Source organism: Watersipora subatra, chromosome 3 (assembly GCF_963576615.1).
Source record: "Watersipora subatra chromosome 3, tzWatSuba1.1, whole genome shotgun sequence".
Classification (NCBI taxonomy): domain Eukaryota; kingdom Metazoa; phylum Bryozoa; class Gymnolaemata; order Cheilostomatida; family Watersiporidae; genus Watersipora; species Watersipora subatra.
Window position 1 is genome coordinate 74,781,019 of NC_088710.1, and position 15,626 is coordinate 74,796,644.

Sequence of the window (15,626 nt, forward strand, 5' to 3'; positions counted from 1 at the left end):
GAGATATAATAGAGTAGCTGTAACAGTTAATATAGAGATATAATAGAGTAGCTGTAATAGTTAATATAGAGATATAATAGAGTAACTGTAACAGTTAATATAGAGATATAATAGAGTAGCTGTAACAGTTAATATAGAGATATAATAGAGTAGCTGTAACAGTTAATATAGAGATATAATAGAGTAGCTGTAACAGTTAATATAGAGATATAATAGAGTAGCTGTAATAGTTAATATAGAGATATAATAGAGTAGCTGTAATAGTTAATATAGAGATATAATAGAGTAGCTGTAATAGTTAATATAGAGATATAATAGAGTAGCTGTAACAGTTAATAGAGATATAATAGAGTAGCTGTAACAGTTAATATAGAGATATAATAGAGTAGCTGTAACAGTTAATATAGAGATATAATAGAGTAGCTGTAATAGTTAATATAGAGATATAATAGAGTAACTGTAATAGTTAATATAGAGATATAATAGAGTAGCTGTAATAGTTAATATAGAGATATAATAGAGTAACTGTAACAGTTAATATAGAGATATAATAGAGTAGCTGTAACAGTTAATATAGAGATATAATAGAGTAGCTGTAACAGTTAATATAGAGATATAATAGAGTAACTGTAACAGTTAATATAGAGATATAATAGAGTAGCTGTAACAGTTAATATAGAGATATAATAGAGTAGCTGTAATAGTTAATATAGAGATATAATAGAGTAGCTGTAATAGTTAATATAGAGATATAATAGAGTAGCTGTAATAGTTAATATAGAGATATAATAGAGTAGCTGTAATAGTTAATATAGAGATATAATAGAGTAGCTGTAATAGTTAATATAGAGATATAATAGAGTAGCTGTAATAGTTAATATAGAGATATAATAGAGTAGCTGTAACAGTTAATATAGAGATATAATAGAGTAGCTGTAACAGTTAATATAGAGATATAATAGAGTAGCTGTAATAGTTAATATAGAGATATAATAGAGTAGCTGTAACAGTTAATATAGAGATATAATAGAGTAGCTGTAACAGTTAATATAGAGATATAATAGAGTAGCTGTAATAGTTAATATAGAGATATAATAGAGTAGCTGTAATAGTTAATATAGAGATATAATAGAGTAGCTGTAACAGTTAATATAGAGATATAATAGAGTAGCTGTAACAGTTAATATAGAGATATAATAGAGTAGCTGTAACAGTTAATATAGAGATATAATAGAGTAGCTGTAATAGTTAATATAGAGATATAATAGAGTAGCTGTAACAGTTAATATAGAGATATAATAGAGTAGCTGTAACAGTTAATATAGAGATATAATAGAGTAGCTGTAACAGTTAATATAGAGATATAATAGAGTAGCTGTAATAGTTAATATAGAGATATAATAGAGTAGCTGTAACAGTTAATATAGAGATATAATAGAGTAGCTGTAACAGTTAATATAGAGATATAATAGAGTAGCTGTAATAGTTAATATAGAGATATAATAGAGTAGCTGTAACAGTTAATATAGAGATATAATAGAGTAGCTGTAATAGTTAATATAGAGATATAATAGAGTAACTGTAACAGTTAATATAGAGATATAATAGAGTAGCTGTAATAGTTAATATAGAGATATAATAGAGTAGCTGTAACAGTTAATATAGAGATATAATAGAGTAGCTGTAACAGTTAATATAGAGATATAATAGAGTAGCTGTAATAGTTAATATAGAGATATAATAGAGTAGCTGTAATAGTTAATATAGAGATATAATAGAGTAGCTGTAACAGTTAATATAGAGATATAATAGAGTAGCTGTAACAGTTAATATAGAGATATAATAGAGTAGCTGTAACAGTTAATATAGAGATATAATAGAGTAGCTGTAACAGTTAATATAGAGATATAATAGAGTAGCTGTAATAGTTAATATAGAGATATAATAGAGTAACTGTAACAGTTAATATAGAGATATAATAGAGTAGCTGTAATAGTTAATATAGAGATATAATAGAGTAGCTGTAACAGTTAATATAGAGATATAATAGAGTAGCTGTAACAGTTAATATAGAGATATAATAGAGTAGCTGTAATAGTTAATATAGAGATATAATAGAGTAGCTGTAATAGTTAATATAGAGATATAATAGAGTAGCTGTAACAGTTAATATAGAGATATAATAGAGTAGCTGTAACAGTTAATATAGAGATATAATAGAGTAGCTGTAATAGTTAATATAGAGATATAATAGAGTAGCTGTAACAGTTAATATAGAGATATAATAGAGTAGCTGTAATAGTTAATATAGAGATATAATAGAGTAGCTGTAATAGTTAATATAGAGATATAATAGAGTAGCTGTAATAGTTAATATAGAGATATAATAGAGTAGCTGTAACAGTTAATATAGAGATATAATAGAGTAGCTGTAATAGTTAATATAGAGATATAATAGAGTAGCTGTAACAGTTAATATAGAGATATAATAGAGTAGCTGTAACAGTTAATATAGAGATATAATAGAGTAGCTGTAATAGTTAATATAGAGATATAATAGAGTAGCTGTAATAGTTAATATAGAGATATAATAGAGTAGCTGTAACAGTTAATATAGAGATATAATAGAATAGCTGTAATAGTTAATATAGAGATATAATAGAGTAGCTGTAACAGTTAATATAGAGATATAATAGAGTAGCTGTAATAGTTAATATAGAGATATAATAGAGTAGCTGTAATAGTTAATATAGAGATATAATAGAGTAGCTGTAACAGTTAATATAGAGATATAATAGAGTAGCTGTAACAGTTAATATAGAGATATAATAGAGTAGCTGTAATAGTTAATATAGAGATATAATAGAGTAGCTGTAATAGTTAATATAGAGATATAATAGAGTAGCTGTAACAGTTAATATAGAGATATAATAGAATAGCTGTAATAGTTAATATAGAGATATAATAGAGTAGCTGTAACAGTTAATATAGAGATATAATAGAGTAGCTGTAATAGTTAATATAGAGATATAATAGAGTAGCTGTAATAGTTAATATAGAGATATAATAGAGTAGCTGTAATAGTTAATATAGAGATATAATAGAGTAGCTGTAATAGTTAATATAGAGATATAATAGAGTAAGTGTAATAGTTAATATAGAGATATAATATAGTAGCTGTAACAGTTAATATAGAGATATAATAGAGTAGCTGTAATAGTTAATATAGAGATATAATAGAGTAGCTGTAACAGTTAATATAGAGATATAATAGAGTAGCTGTAATAGTTAATATAGAGATATAATAGAGTAGCTGTAACAGTTAATATAGAGATATAATAGAGTAGCTGTAATAGTTAATATAGAGATATAATAGAGTAGCTGTAATAGTTAATATAGAGATATAATAGAGTAGCTGTAATAGTTAATATAGAGATATAATAGAGTAGCTGTAATAGTTAATATAGAGATATAATAGAGTAGCTGTAACAGTTAATATAGAGATATAATAGAGTAGCTGTAATAGTTAATATAGAGATATAATAGAGTAGCTGTAACAGTTAATATAGAGATATAATAGAGTAGCTGTAATAGTTAATATAGAGATATAATAGAGTAGCTGTAACAGTTAATATAGAGATATAATAGAGTAGCTGTAATAGTTAATATAGAGATATAATAGAGTAGCTGTAATAGTTAATATAGAGATATAATAGAGTAGCTGTAACAGTTAATATAGAGATATAATAGAGTAGCTGTAATAGTTAATATAGAGATATAATAGAGTATCTGTAATAGTTAATATAGAGATATAATAGAGTAGCTGTAACAGTTAATATAGAGATATAATAGAATAGCTGTAATAGTTAATATAGAGATATAATAGAGTAGCTGTAACAGTTAATATAGAGATATAATAGAGTAGCTGTAATAGTTAATATAGAGATATAATAGAGTAGCTGTAATAGTTAATATAGAGATATAATAGAGTAGCTGTAATAGTTAATATAGAGATATAATAGAGTAGCTGTAATAGTTAATATAGAGATATAATAGAGTAGCTGTAATAGTTAATATAGAGATATAATAGAGTAGCTGTAATAGTTAATATAGAGATATAATAGAGTAAGTGTAATAGTTAATATAGAGATATAATATAGTAGCTGTAACAGTTAATATAGAGATATAATAGAGTAGCTGTAATAGTTAATATAGAGATATAATAGAGTAGCTGTAATAGTTAATATAGAGATATAATAGAGTAGCTGTAATAGTTAATATAGAGATATAATAGAGTAGCTGTAACAGTTAATATAGAGATATAATAGAGTAGCTGTAATAGTTAATATAGAGATATAATAGAGTAGCTGTAACAGTTAATATAGAGATATAATAGAGTAGCTGTAATAGTTAATATAGAGATATAATAGAGTAGCTGTAATAGTTAATATAGAGATATAATAGAGTAGCTGTAATAGTTAATATAGAGATATAATAGAGTAGCTGTAATAGTTAATATAGAGATATAATAGAGTAGCTGTAATAGTTAATATAGAGATATAATAGAGTATCTGTAATAGTTAATATAGAGATATAATAGAGTAGCTGTAATAGTTAATATAGAGATATAATAGAGTAGCTGTAATAGTTAATATAGAGATATAATAGAGTAGCTGTAATAGTTAATATAGAGATATAATAGAGTAGCTGTAACAGTTAATATAGAGATATAATAGAGTAGCTGTAATAGTTAATATAGAGATATAATAGAGTATCTGTAATAGTTAATATAGAGATATAATAGAGTAGCTGTAATAGTTAATATAGAGATATAATAGAGTAGCTGTAATAGTTAATATAGAGATATAATAGAGTAGCTGTAATAGTTAATATAGAGATATAATAGAGTAGCTGTAACAGTTAATATAGAGATATAATAGAGTAGCTGTAATAGTTAATATAGAGATATAATAGAGTAGCTGTAACAGTTAATATAGAGATATAATAGAGTAGCTGTAATAGTTAATATAGAGATATAATAGAGTAGCTGTAACAGTTAATATAGAGATATAATAGAGTAGCTGTAATAGTTAATATAGAGATATAATAGAGTAGCTGTAATAGTTAATATAGAGATATAATAGAGTAGCTGTAACAGTTAATATAGAGATATAATAGAGTAGCTGTAATAGTTAATATAGAGATATAATAGAGTAGCTGTAATAGTTAATATAGAGATATAATAGAGTAGCTGTAATAGTTAATATAGAGATATAATAGAGTAGCTGTAATAGTTAATATAGAGATATAATAGAGTAGCTGTAACAGTTAATATAGAGATATAATAGAGTAGCTGTAATAGTTAATATAGAGATATAATAGAGTATCTGTAATAGTTAATATAGAGATATAATAGAGTAGCTGTAACAGTTAATATAGAGATATAATAGAATAGCTGTAATAGTTAATATAGAGATATAATAGAGTAGCTGTAACAGTTAATATAGAGATATAATAGAGTAGCTGTAACAGTTAATATAGAGATATAATAGAGTAGCTGTAATAGTTAATATAGAGATATAATAGAGTAGCTGTAATAGTTAATATAGAGATATAATAGAGTAGCTGTAATAGTTAATATAGAGATATAATAGAGTAGCTGTAATAGTTAATATAGAGATATAATAGAGTAGCTGTAACAGTTAATATAGAGATATAATAGAGTAGCTGTAATAGTTAATATAGAGATATAATAGAGTAGCTGTAACAGTTAATATAGAGATATAATAGAGTAGCTGTAACAGTTAATATAGAGATATAATAGAGTAGCTGTAATAGTTAATATAGAGATATAATAGAGTAGCTGTAACAGTTAATATAGAGATATAATAGAGTAGCTGTAATAGTTAATATAGAGATATAATAGAGTAGCTGTAACAGTTAATATAGAGATATAATAGAGTAGCTGTAATAGTTAATATAGAGATATAATAGAGTAGCTGTAATAGTTAATATAGAGATATAATAGAGTAGCTGTAATAGTTAATATAGAGATATAATAGAGTAGCTGTAATAGTTAATATAGAGATATAATAGAGTAGCTGTAATAGTTAATATAGAGATATAATAGAGTAGCTGTAACAGTTAATATAGAGATATAATAGAGTAGCTGTAACAGTTAATATAGAGATATAATAGAGTAGCTGTAATAGTTAATATAGAGATATAATAGAGTAGCTGTAATAGTTAATATAGAGATATAATAGAGTAACTGTAACAGTTAATATAGAGATATAATAGAGTAGCTGTAACAGTTAATATAGAGATATAATAGAGTAGCTGTAACAGTTAATATAGAGATATAATAGAATAGCTGTAATAGTTAATATAGAGATATAATAGAGTAACTGTAATAGTTAATATAAAGATATAATAGAGTAGCTGTAACAGTTAATATAGAGATATAATACAGTAGCTGTAATAGTTAATATAGAGATATAATAGAGTAGCTGTAACAGTCACTTTCACATGTTTATATCTTTTGGGAGGAAGAAATTAGTAAATTACATTAGAAATAAAAAAGGTGACGCCTATATTACAGTGTCAGCTTACATCGAGAACAATGCTGTTGACAGCGCTGTCTTCCTCCACAACCAGTTTATTGATGGAGAGATGGTCAAACTGCATCACGCCGTAAGCATCGTCTGAGTGAGAGATGTTGACCCGGATACTTGCACCCAGTCCAAGCACAGCGCCTCCTGTTGGATTCAGTAACCTTACAACGAAATGTTCACCGTCCTCAGCAATACCATCATCTATGATATTAATGCTGACTGTGGCATAGCGCTGACCATCCTTGAACTTCACCTGTCCAACAGCCGCCTGTCAAATATGTGGTGATACAGTTCGCTACGCTTCTAAGGCTATCGATGTAGTAGGAGTCACTGTGGAACCCAATGTGAAATAATGACAGCTATCCTACTGTGTCACAGCAGGATGTAACTGTTACATCTAACTGTCACTGTAGGATGTACTGCGTGCCGCTGTAAAAGGTATTGCAGCACACTGCAATGTACTAAACAGTACTGCACTACACTGCTGTACAGAGAAGTACACTGCAGTGCATTGCGGTGCAGAGTAGTACACTACAGTACACTACAGTGTAACTATGCTACACTGTACACTATTCTGCTATGTACTGTGCTGCAGTTCACTGTGTTGCAGTGTACTACACCGTGTAGTAGTACACTGCAGTGTACTACATAGATATTGTAGTACACTGCAATGTTGTACACTGCAGTGTTGTACACTATTGTACACTGTGCACAGTGTTGTACTGTACAACACCGCAGTACAATGTAGTACATTGCAGCACAGTGTACAATGTACTACACTGCAGTACAGTTTAGTACATTGCATTGTAACGCAGTGCGGGTGGACCTAACCGACTCATAGCTTCAAGTTTGTATGAGAAGCAAAGCTTTGAACATAGAGAAATTACTGATGAATATTTCTGATATTTTAAGAGGATAATTATACATGTACCTCCAAGTTGTAAAGAGTTATTGAGTAATAACTTCTCTTCATTGTTTCTATTTGCCCAAGAAATTCCCTTAGCAGTTTCTGAATGAGTAATTCAAATGGCTAGGGCGTATGGCAAGCGCTCTCAATACAAGATAACCACAAAGCAATAGCTGGCCGGCGAGTACATTTATGAATTAAAAAGTGTGAGAAAATTGGGCGGAGCTATCTAGTGATTCATGCTGATTGGTCAGGGTAAGCTAGACATGGCTATAAATGCCTACACTCGATAATTGAAGCAGAATGCATCAATAGTTTCAAGAAGAAGACAGAATAGAAAAGAATTATAACTAATATTTTTATATTATGTCGAAGTTTTTGCAGATTTGCCTATTGGCAATATTAACAATATATATTCAAGCCAATCCCGTGGAGCTGAGAGAAGACTTTGAATCAAAACTAAACAAACGTAAAAAGGACGTGCGGATGTTGGAGATGGTATTTGACAGGCTACAGGGACTCGTTACTGAAAATCTAGAAAATATGTATTATAAACTCAACTCTTTCTCCGTCGTAACCAAGGAGTTAGAAAGTATATACAATAGAGAGACTCAACAAGTGCAACTAGGTACAGCTGATGATATGACCAGCAGGTGCCCAGTTGGGTTCCGAGCTGTACCAGGAGACAGTTGGTGCTACTAGTGAGTAAATTAGACGCATATCATTTCGTCAGCAAATTTAACAGTTTGACTTGAAAATACAACTACATTTATTGTCTCTTATAAAACATAGTGGTGGCGCTCTAGTGAAGGACGCAACACGGAAAGTTCCAGATCTCTTCCATGAGGCTCCAAGTTTTGTGTGACGCTATAAGAAATGCCTCGTGACGAGTTTAGCTTAGGGTGGATATGTCAAGTGTCTAATCAGTGCATAGCTTAGGGTGGATATGTCAAGTGTCCAATCAGTGCGTAGCTTAGAGTGGATATGTCAAGTGTCCAATAAGTACATAGCTTAGGGTGGATATGTCAAGTGTCCAATCAGTGCGTAGCTTAGGGTGGATATGTCAAGTGTCCAATCAGTGCATAGCTTAGGGTGGATACATCAAGTGTCCAATCAGTGCATAGCTTACTATCATGTTTGGTTTTTCAACCAATGCCTACTATACGCTTTCTCCTAAAAGTAGTTGGAATACCTGGTTTGAGCAATTGCACTTTAGTACAGGTTTCTCTAGCAATCTAACATGCTCTAGCTGCTGTCTATTTCCATGTTACATCTATAACAATCTAGAATAATCTATGAAAATCTATAACTAGAAGTAAACGTATTTCTGTTAAACTCATCACAATACTCTTATGCGCCGCTATCGCTGCAGCTGAGGCAGAACAATTTGGAGAGAGCATTATGATTGATCTCCTAAAGTAAAATGCCTGTACATTTTAATTTTAGTTTATCAACATACAAGGCACCGTGGAGCATGGCACGAGAGCACTGCCTCCAGCTCGGAAGTGATGTTGACATGGTCTCAATAAACACAACCAAGAGGCAGTTTATAATAACTCATCTTATCCAATCAGATCCAGGTACACGCACTCATTTCATCTCAGCCAATCGGACAATACGATTAAACTCACAAAATTAGGCTCTCGCTCGCATAGCTATTTCACACTTACAGATATAAAAGATAATAATTTTCCCTCTAGTGAAAAGCATCATGTACACCTTTTGAGCTGCCAGAATACCTTCTTGTACCATTGAGATATCTCCACATCCTTGAACAACATAATCTCTCACCTACTAGCGACATGTCACCTAATCAAACCCAAGATGAATGCACAATAATATACTACATGTAGTTATATACAACAATAATATACCCATTATATATAACAATCTAATGTTTCAGAGACGAGACAAGTGAAACGATGGTGGACATCTGGCCGAGGAACTGGTAACATTTGGGCTTGGACGAGTCGTCTGCAAACTACTAGGTTGTTCGCAGATTATTGGGCGGATGAAGGAAGAAAAAGCATTAATATACCAGAGGCAGACAGCTGTATAGTTCTTGATAGCAAATACTTTTATCAATGGACAACAGAGAAAGAATGTGTAGGCAACTCTCAGGAAATGTCATTAACAGAACTTCCTTCACACCATTTTATATGTGAGCGTCAGGCATATGATAGACAGGCAATAGACGGACAATAAAGAAGGTCGTATGTACGGGGTGATATGACAGTTGTGTGTATATATTGTGTATTTATTTGCATGGTACTCAGTGGCACATAAAAGATACATGAGGTAACTTTTACATACATCCATCTTAATTTATGCAATCAGCCCAAACCGTCTTTGCCTCAAACCTATACCTATTCCCAAGCTCTACCTACTCCTGTTACTGCTGCTTGAAATGTCCCTGAATATTATATTATAAATAAAGAAAACTATATATTTTTCTTTTTGTGTTAAATGCATTTGCTCAAAGACACAAGTGTCCACATGTCGAAGACACGAGGTGTCCACATGTCGGAGACACAGGTGTCCACATGTCAAAGGGTGAGGAAGTCAGAGTAACTGGTCTACAAACTCAGCTCAGCGTAACGGAATGAAGACATAACTCGAGTTGCGCAATCCGTGAGTTAACAGGCCAGACACAATGCTTCTTTTTAAACAAACACAAAACACAATCCCTGGTATTCTTTCACATATTTGACATTCAATTTAGTTTGTAGCTATTATTGATTCACAAAGGTTTCAGCCAATTTGGCACTCGGGGCACATTGATTTGCCCCATCGATTCCATGTGTAAAAATTTGCCGAACAAAAGGATATGAGTAATGAACAGACTAGAATGGTTCGGTTAGACAGACAGAAAATTGACAGGAAACAGTTTCATTCATTTAATAAAACTCTGTGTAGAACAAAAACAAAATATAACATGATGATAGATGATGCACTGCTAGATGGGACAGGACCGCTGTTTATATCTTACAACGATGATGTACTGCTAGATGGGACAGGACCTCTGTTTATATCTTACAACGATGATGCTCTGCTAGATGGGACAGGACCTCTGTTTATATCTTACAACGATGATGCACTGCTACATGGGACAGGACCTCTGTTTATATCTTACAACGATGATGCACTGCTACATGGGACAGGACCTCTGTTTATATTTGACAACGATGATGCACTGCTAGATGGGACAGGACCTCTGTTTATATCTTACAACGATGATGCACTGCTACATGGGACAGGACCTGTTTATATTTGACAACGATGATGCACTGCTACATGGGACAGGACCTGTTTATATTTGACAACGATGATGCACTGCTACATGGGACAGGACCTCTGTTTATATCTTACAACGATGCTGCTCTGCTAGATGGGACAGGACCTCTGTTTATATCTTACAACGATGATGCACTGCGAGACACATTTAAACAGTCGCAACGCTTTTATGCGGATGAGGCTCTTCAGGACAAACTCTGAAATCACCGCCACTACATGATAATTTATTAAAGTTAGGCTTTCACTGGTTCTTTACACTGTCGTCCACTTCACACTTGCTATAGCTAAAGTGTTGACCAGCTACAAGGGGGGGGGGGATTTTATGTAAATGAAATCTTTTACACGCCTTCAAAAGGATGTATGAAGATAAACAACGCGGATAATCTAACAGGAAACAATTGGAGTACCCAGTGCCCACAGTGCCCACAGTGCCCACAGTGCCCACAGCTGGCTTAAACAAAAGGTTTAAACAGTTTACTATAAAATATTAAAAAAGAAAAAATTGAACATTCAAGACGGCGGCGTAAGACGGCAGCGTAAAACGAGAACTCTCAAGCAGTATGCGGTACACTGACTAGATGAGTTGAATGAAACAGCTTCTATTTGCTCTTCTAAATGCAGTGTGGAGACAAGTGAGAAGAGCTTCGTGTGATGTAAGATACATGCGTCTACAGAAAGATATGACAAAGAACAACACTGCCGAGGCATGCTGTTATAAATACTACAAAATTCTTGTCAGCTAAGTTCTAGCATTTTTCTTTAGAGGAACTTTGAAGGAGACAGGTGGGAGATGCCCGTAGCAAAAGATTAACGTTAGGCGATGTGGTTGCGTGGTCAAAGGACGCGTTGCTAAGCAAACAAAACAAGGCTTTGCAGAGTCATCACTCTAGGCCTTCTTACACAAAGCACTGACACTACCGTATGTCTTATCTCTCTAAAGTCACTGAGAGACAACCATTCCCAGTTAAGAAAAGACAAACGCGAACAGCTCAGAGACAAACTGAGTTTCCACATCTGAGTTTCCACATCTGACTTTCTATCAAGTTTGGCGTAATTGGGGATCTTTTGGATTTTTATTTAACAAAAAAATTGAGCATGTTTGACATTTGTGTAGAACATTGCAATGGTCCGATGCTGTGAGCAGGTCATCATGAGGTTAGCAGAAGGTCAGCATGAAGTCAGCATCGAGCTATGCTATCAAGAGGCCAAGACTTATTATGTTAAAGCTATATTAGTTTGTTTGTTCTTCCTTTATTAAAACAATTATGCACAAGTTTATATCATAGAAGCCAAAAGTATAGTGTAAACACTTACACTAAGTTTTGCCAGTGCCTCTAACTGTAAACATATGATAAAATTCAAAACACAAAACCGCAGAACGCTTTGTAGTGATTGTATAAAGGGCAAACCAGAAGTTTAGAAAATGGCAAGGGAAAATGACTCCGAAGACTCAAACAAAGCTGTAATGCAGAGATAAGCTTTGAAGATGCATAAAAAATAATTTATCAAGCAATTTTGCAGCTGGTTTGGAGACAATACATCTGTACAGTCTCGAAACACGACAATCGACTAATAAGAGAATGCGATCATTTTTAACGACTACACATTGGTCATTTATCCACGTTGAGTCTGTCGGCATTTTACAAGATAACTTTTACACTCTAGAGACAGAACTGATATGTGGAGTAATAGTTAGTTCGATTGGTCACAGTGCTGCAGTTCTATTGGTAAATACTGAACTCACAGAAACTATGGAATACTGCAGTTCTATTGGTCAACACTGAACTAGCAGAAACTATGGAGCACTGCAGTTATATTGGTCAATACTGAACTCACAGAAACTATGGAGCACTGCAGTTCTATTGGTCAATACTGAACTCGCGGAAACTATGGAATACTGCAGTTCTATTGGTCAACACTGAACTAGCAGAAACTATGGAGTACTGCAGTTCTATTGGTCAACACTGAACTCGCAGAAACTATGGAGCACTGCAGTTATATTGGTCAATACTGAACTCACAGAAACTATGGAGTACTGCAGTTCTAATGGTCAATACTGAACTCGCAGAAACTATGGAGTGCAGATCTATTGGTCAATACTGATGTAAATATGTGACTTGCATGCCAACTTATATTGTAATTTGCTCACGAACAAAATAATATCTGCAAAATGCCAAAGTTGATCCTGATAAAATTAATCTGGCTGTCAAAGAAACGTTATTGACGAACTGTGTCAACAGTGTTTATAGCACTTACATGGACTTACTTACATGGACTTACTTACATGGAATTACTTACATGGACTTACTTACATGGACTTACTTACATGGACTTACTTACATGGACTTACTTACATGGAATTACTTACATGGACTTACTTACATGGACTTACTTACATGGACTTACTTACATGGACTTACTTACACGGACTTACTTACACGGACTTACTTACATGGACTTACTTACATGGAATTACTTACATGGAATTACTTACATGGAATTACTTACATGGAATTACTTACATGGAATTACTTACATGGACTTACTTACATGGACTTACTTACATGGACTTACTTACATGGACTTACTTACATGGAATTACTTACATGGACTTACTTACATGGACTTACTTACATGGACTTACTTACATGGAATTACTTACATGGACTTACTTACATGGACTTACTTACATGGACTTACTTACATGGAATTACTTACATGGACTTACTTACATGGACTTACTTACATGGACTTACTTACATGGACTTACTTACATGGAATTACTTACATGGAATTACTTACATGGAATTACTTACATGGACTTACTTACATGGACTTACTTACATGGACTTACTTACATGGACTTACTTACATGGACTCACTTACATGGACTTACTTACATGGACTTACTTACATGGACTTACTTACATGGAATTACTTACATGGACTTACTTACATGGACTTACTTACATGGACTTACTTACATGGAATTACTTACATGGAATTACTTACATGGAATTACTTACATGGAATTACTTACATGGAATTACTTACATGGAATTACTTACATGGACTTACCTACATGGACTTACTTACATGGAATTACTTACATGGACTTACTTACATGGACTTACTTACATGGACTTACTTACATGGACTTACTTACATGGAATTACTTACATGGACTTACTTACATGGACTTACTTACATGGACTTACTTACATGGACTTACTTACATGGACTTACTTACATGGAATTACTTGCATGGACTTACTTGCATGGACTTACTTACATGGACTTACTTACATGGACTTACTTACATGGACTTACTTACATGGAATTACTTACATGGAATTACTTACATGGAATTACTTACATGGAATTACTTACATGGAATTACTTACATGGACTTACTTACATGGACTTACAAAGAATTGTAGAAAAAGCAAACCACAAATTATTCAGATAACCAGGTTGGTTCATCACATCATTTTTACCAATTCACCATGATTTCCATTAGCTTCATCATAAATTTGTGGGTTGGAGTCAACAACGGATATTCAAAAAAAGATAAAATTGTACCTGCATGACATGAACTGATTTAATGAATTATGAAAGGCAATAACTGGCCAGAGAGCGTCTAGCGCTTTGCTACATACTTGTAAAAGTGAAAGGGCAGTCTTGACTCTCACCCATGAGTTAGTAAGACAATGTATCAGTCTAGAGAATGTAAACCCCATGATTCTGGCAGGCACTTCAAACGCCACTCAGCGCCTTTGCTGAAAAGGTTCTCCATGAGCCAGAAAAAGGGCCTGATTTAAAAGTTCTATGAGAAAACATGCACTCATATAGACATTTTAAAGATATAATTGCCCTTGTCTAACAGACAATAAACAGCCAAAATAAGAACTGAGAGTAATGGGCAATTGTCCTTACAGCTGACTGCAGCAGTGCGCTTGATGCCCTCAGATGGGGCAGCACATTAACACTTGAGCAAAAGATAATATAGCATGAGTTCTAGTTAGTAATAGTGTGGGATCCATATAGTAATAGCGTGAAGTTCCCACAGAAATGGCTTGAGATCCACACAGTAATAGTGTGGGATCCACACAGAAATAGCATGAAATCCACACAGTAATTGCATGAGAATTCACACAGTAATAGCTTGAAGATTGGTTAGCGATCTCATAAACCACTTATTCATATTCTTCCACCTTCACTTTAATTCTCAAATTAAGCATTTGCAGATATAGAATGGTAAATAGGAAAGAAGCAACACGCCAGCACTGGTCATGTGTGTCAGCCCCTATCAGTACTCACCACGTAGTCGGGGCCGCTGTCCAGACTTGTGGCTGTGCCATCCTCAGTCTTCCATTCAACACTCACGTCCCCTATCAGGCCCTGCGCTCTTTCCACCACAAGATGAACCCTCTCTACTTCCTCGCTTACTTCAACCTGTGAAGTTTATAGCTAGAAGTAGCTGGTGTTTTACAAGGTCTCTTACAAGCCTAAACAATTGTCTAGTAATGCGGCGCGCCTTCCTTGATAGCTCTAACCTCTCACTGTTACACTTTAATGTAAAGTTTTATCAATTTTAAGTAAACTAAAACTAACAACAACATAAAAATGGGAAAACATTTATTAAAATGACAGCATAAATAATAGCGACAGATGAAACTGGAGTTGCATGATGGTGATGCCAGATGATGCATGGTGCTCTCCACCATTATGAATTCCATAAATTCCCAGACAATACTACAGCAAACACCTTAAATGATCTCGAATTTTAATTTTATGGCTGAATCAATGGA

General features: G+C 33.0%; 2 protein-coding genes across 2 annotated transcripts in view; one reads left to right on the top strand and one right to left on the bottom strand.

Annotated features, from left to right (window-relative positions):
- Window positions 1-15,626, bottom strand: part of LOC137390986 (adhesion G-protein coupled receptor V1-like) — a 124,379-nt gene that overhangs the window by 69,549 nt on the left and 39,204 nt on the right. The window contains exons 29-30 of the mRNA XM_068077300.1: window positions 15,136-15,270; window positions 6,613-6,882 (exon numbers count right to left, since the gene is read on the bottom strand). Coding sequence (XP_067933401.1) covers window positions 6,613-6,882; window positions 15,136-15,270 — 405 coding nt within the window. The remainder of the gene's footprint in view (window positions 1-6,612; window positions 6,883-15,135; window positions 15,271-15,626) is intronic.
- Window positions 7,839-9,975, top strand: LOC137391958 (uncharacterized). Its single transcript, XM_068078533.1, has 3 exons — window positions 7,839-8,222; window positions 8,968-9,101; window positions 9,425-9,975. Exons 1-3 carry the CDS (start codon window positions 7,888-7,890, stop codon window positions 9,724-9,726), a joined length of 771 nt encoding a protein of 256 aa, XP_067934634.1. The 5' UTR covers window positions 7,839-7,887; the 3' UTR covers window positions 9,727-9,975.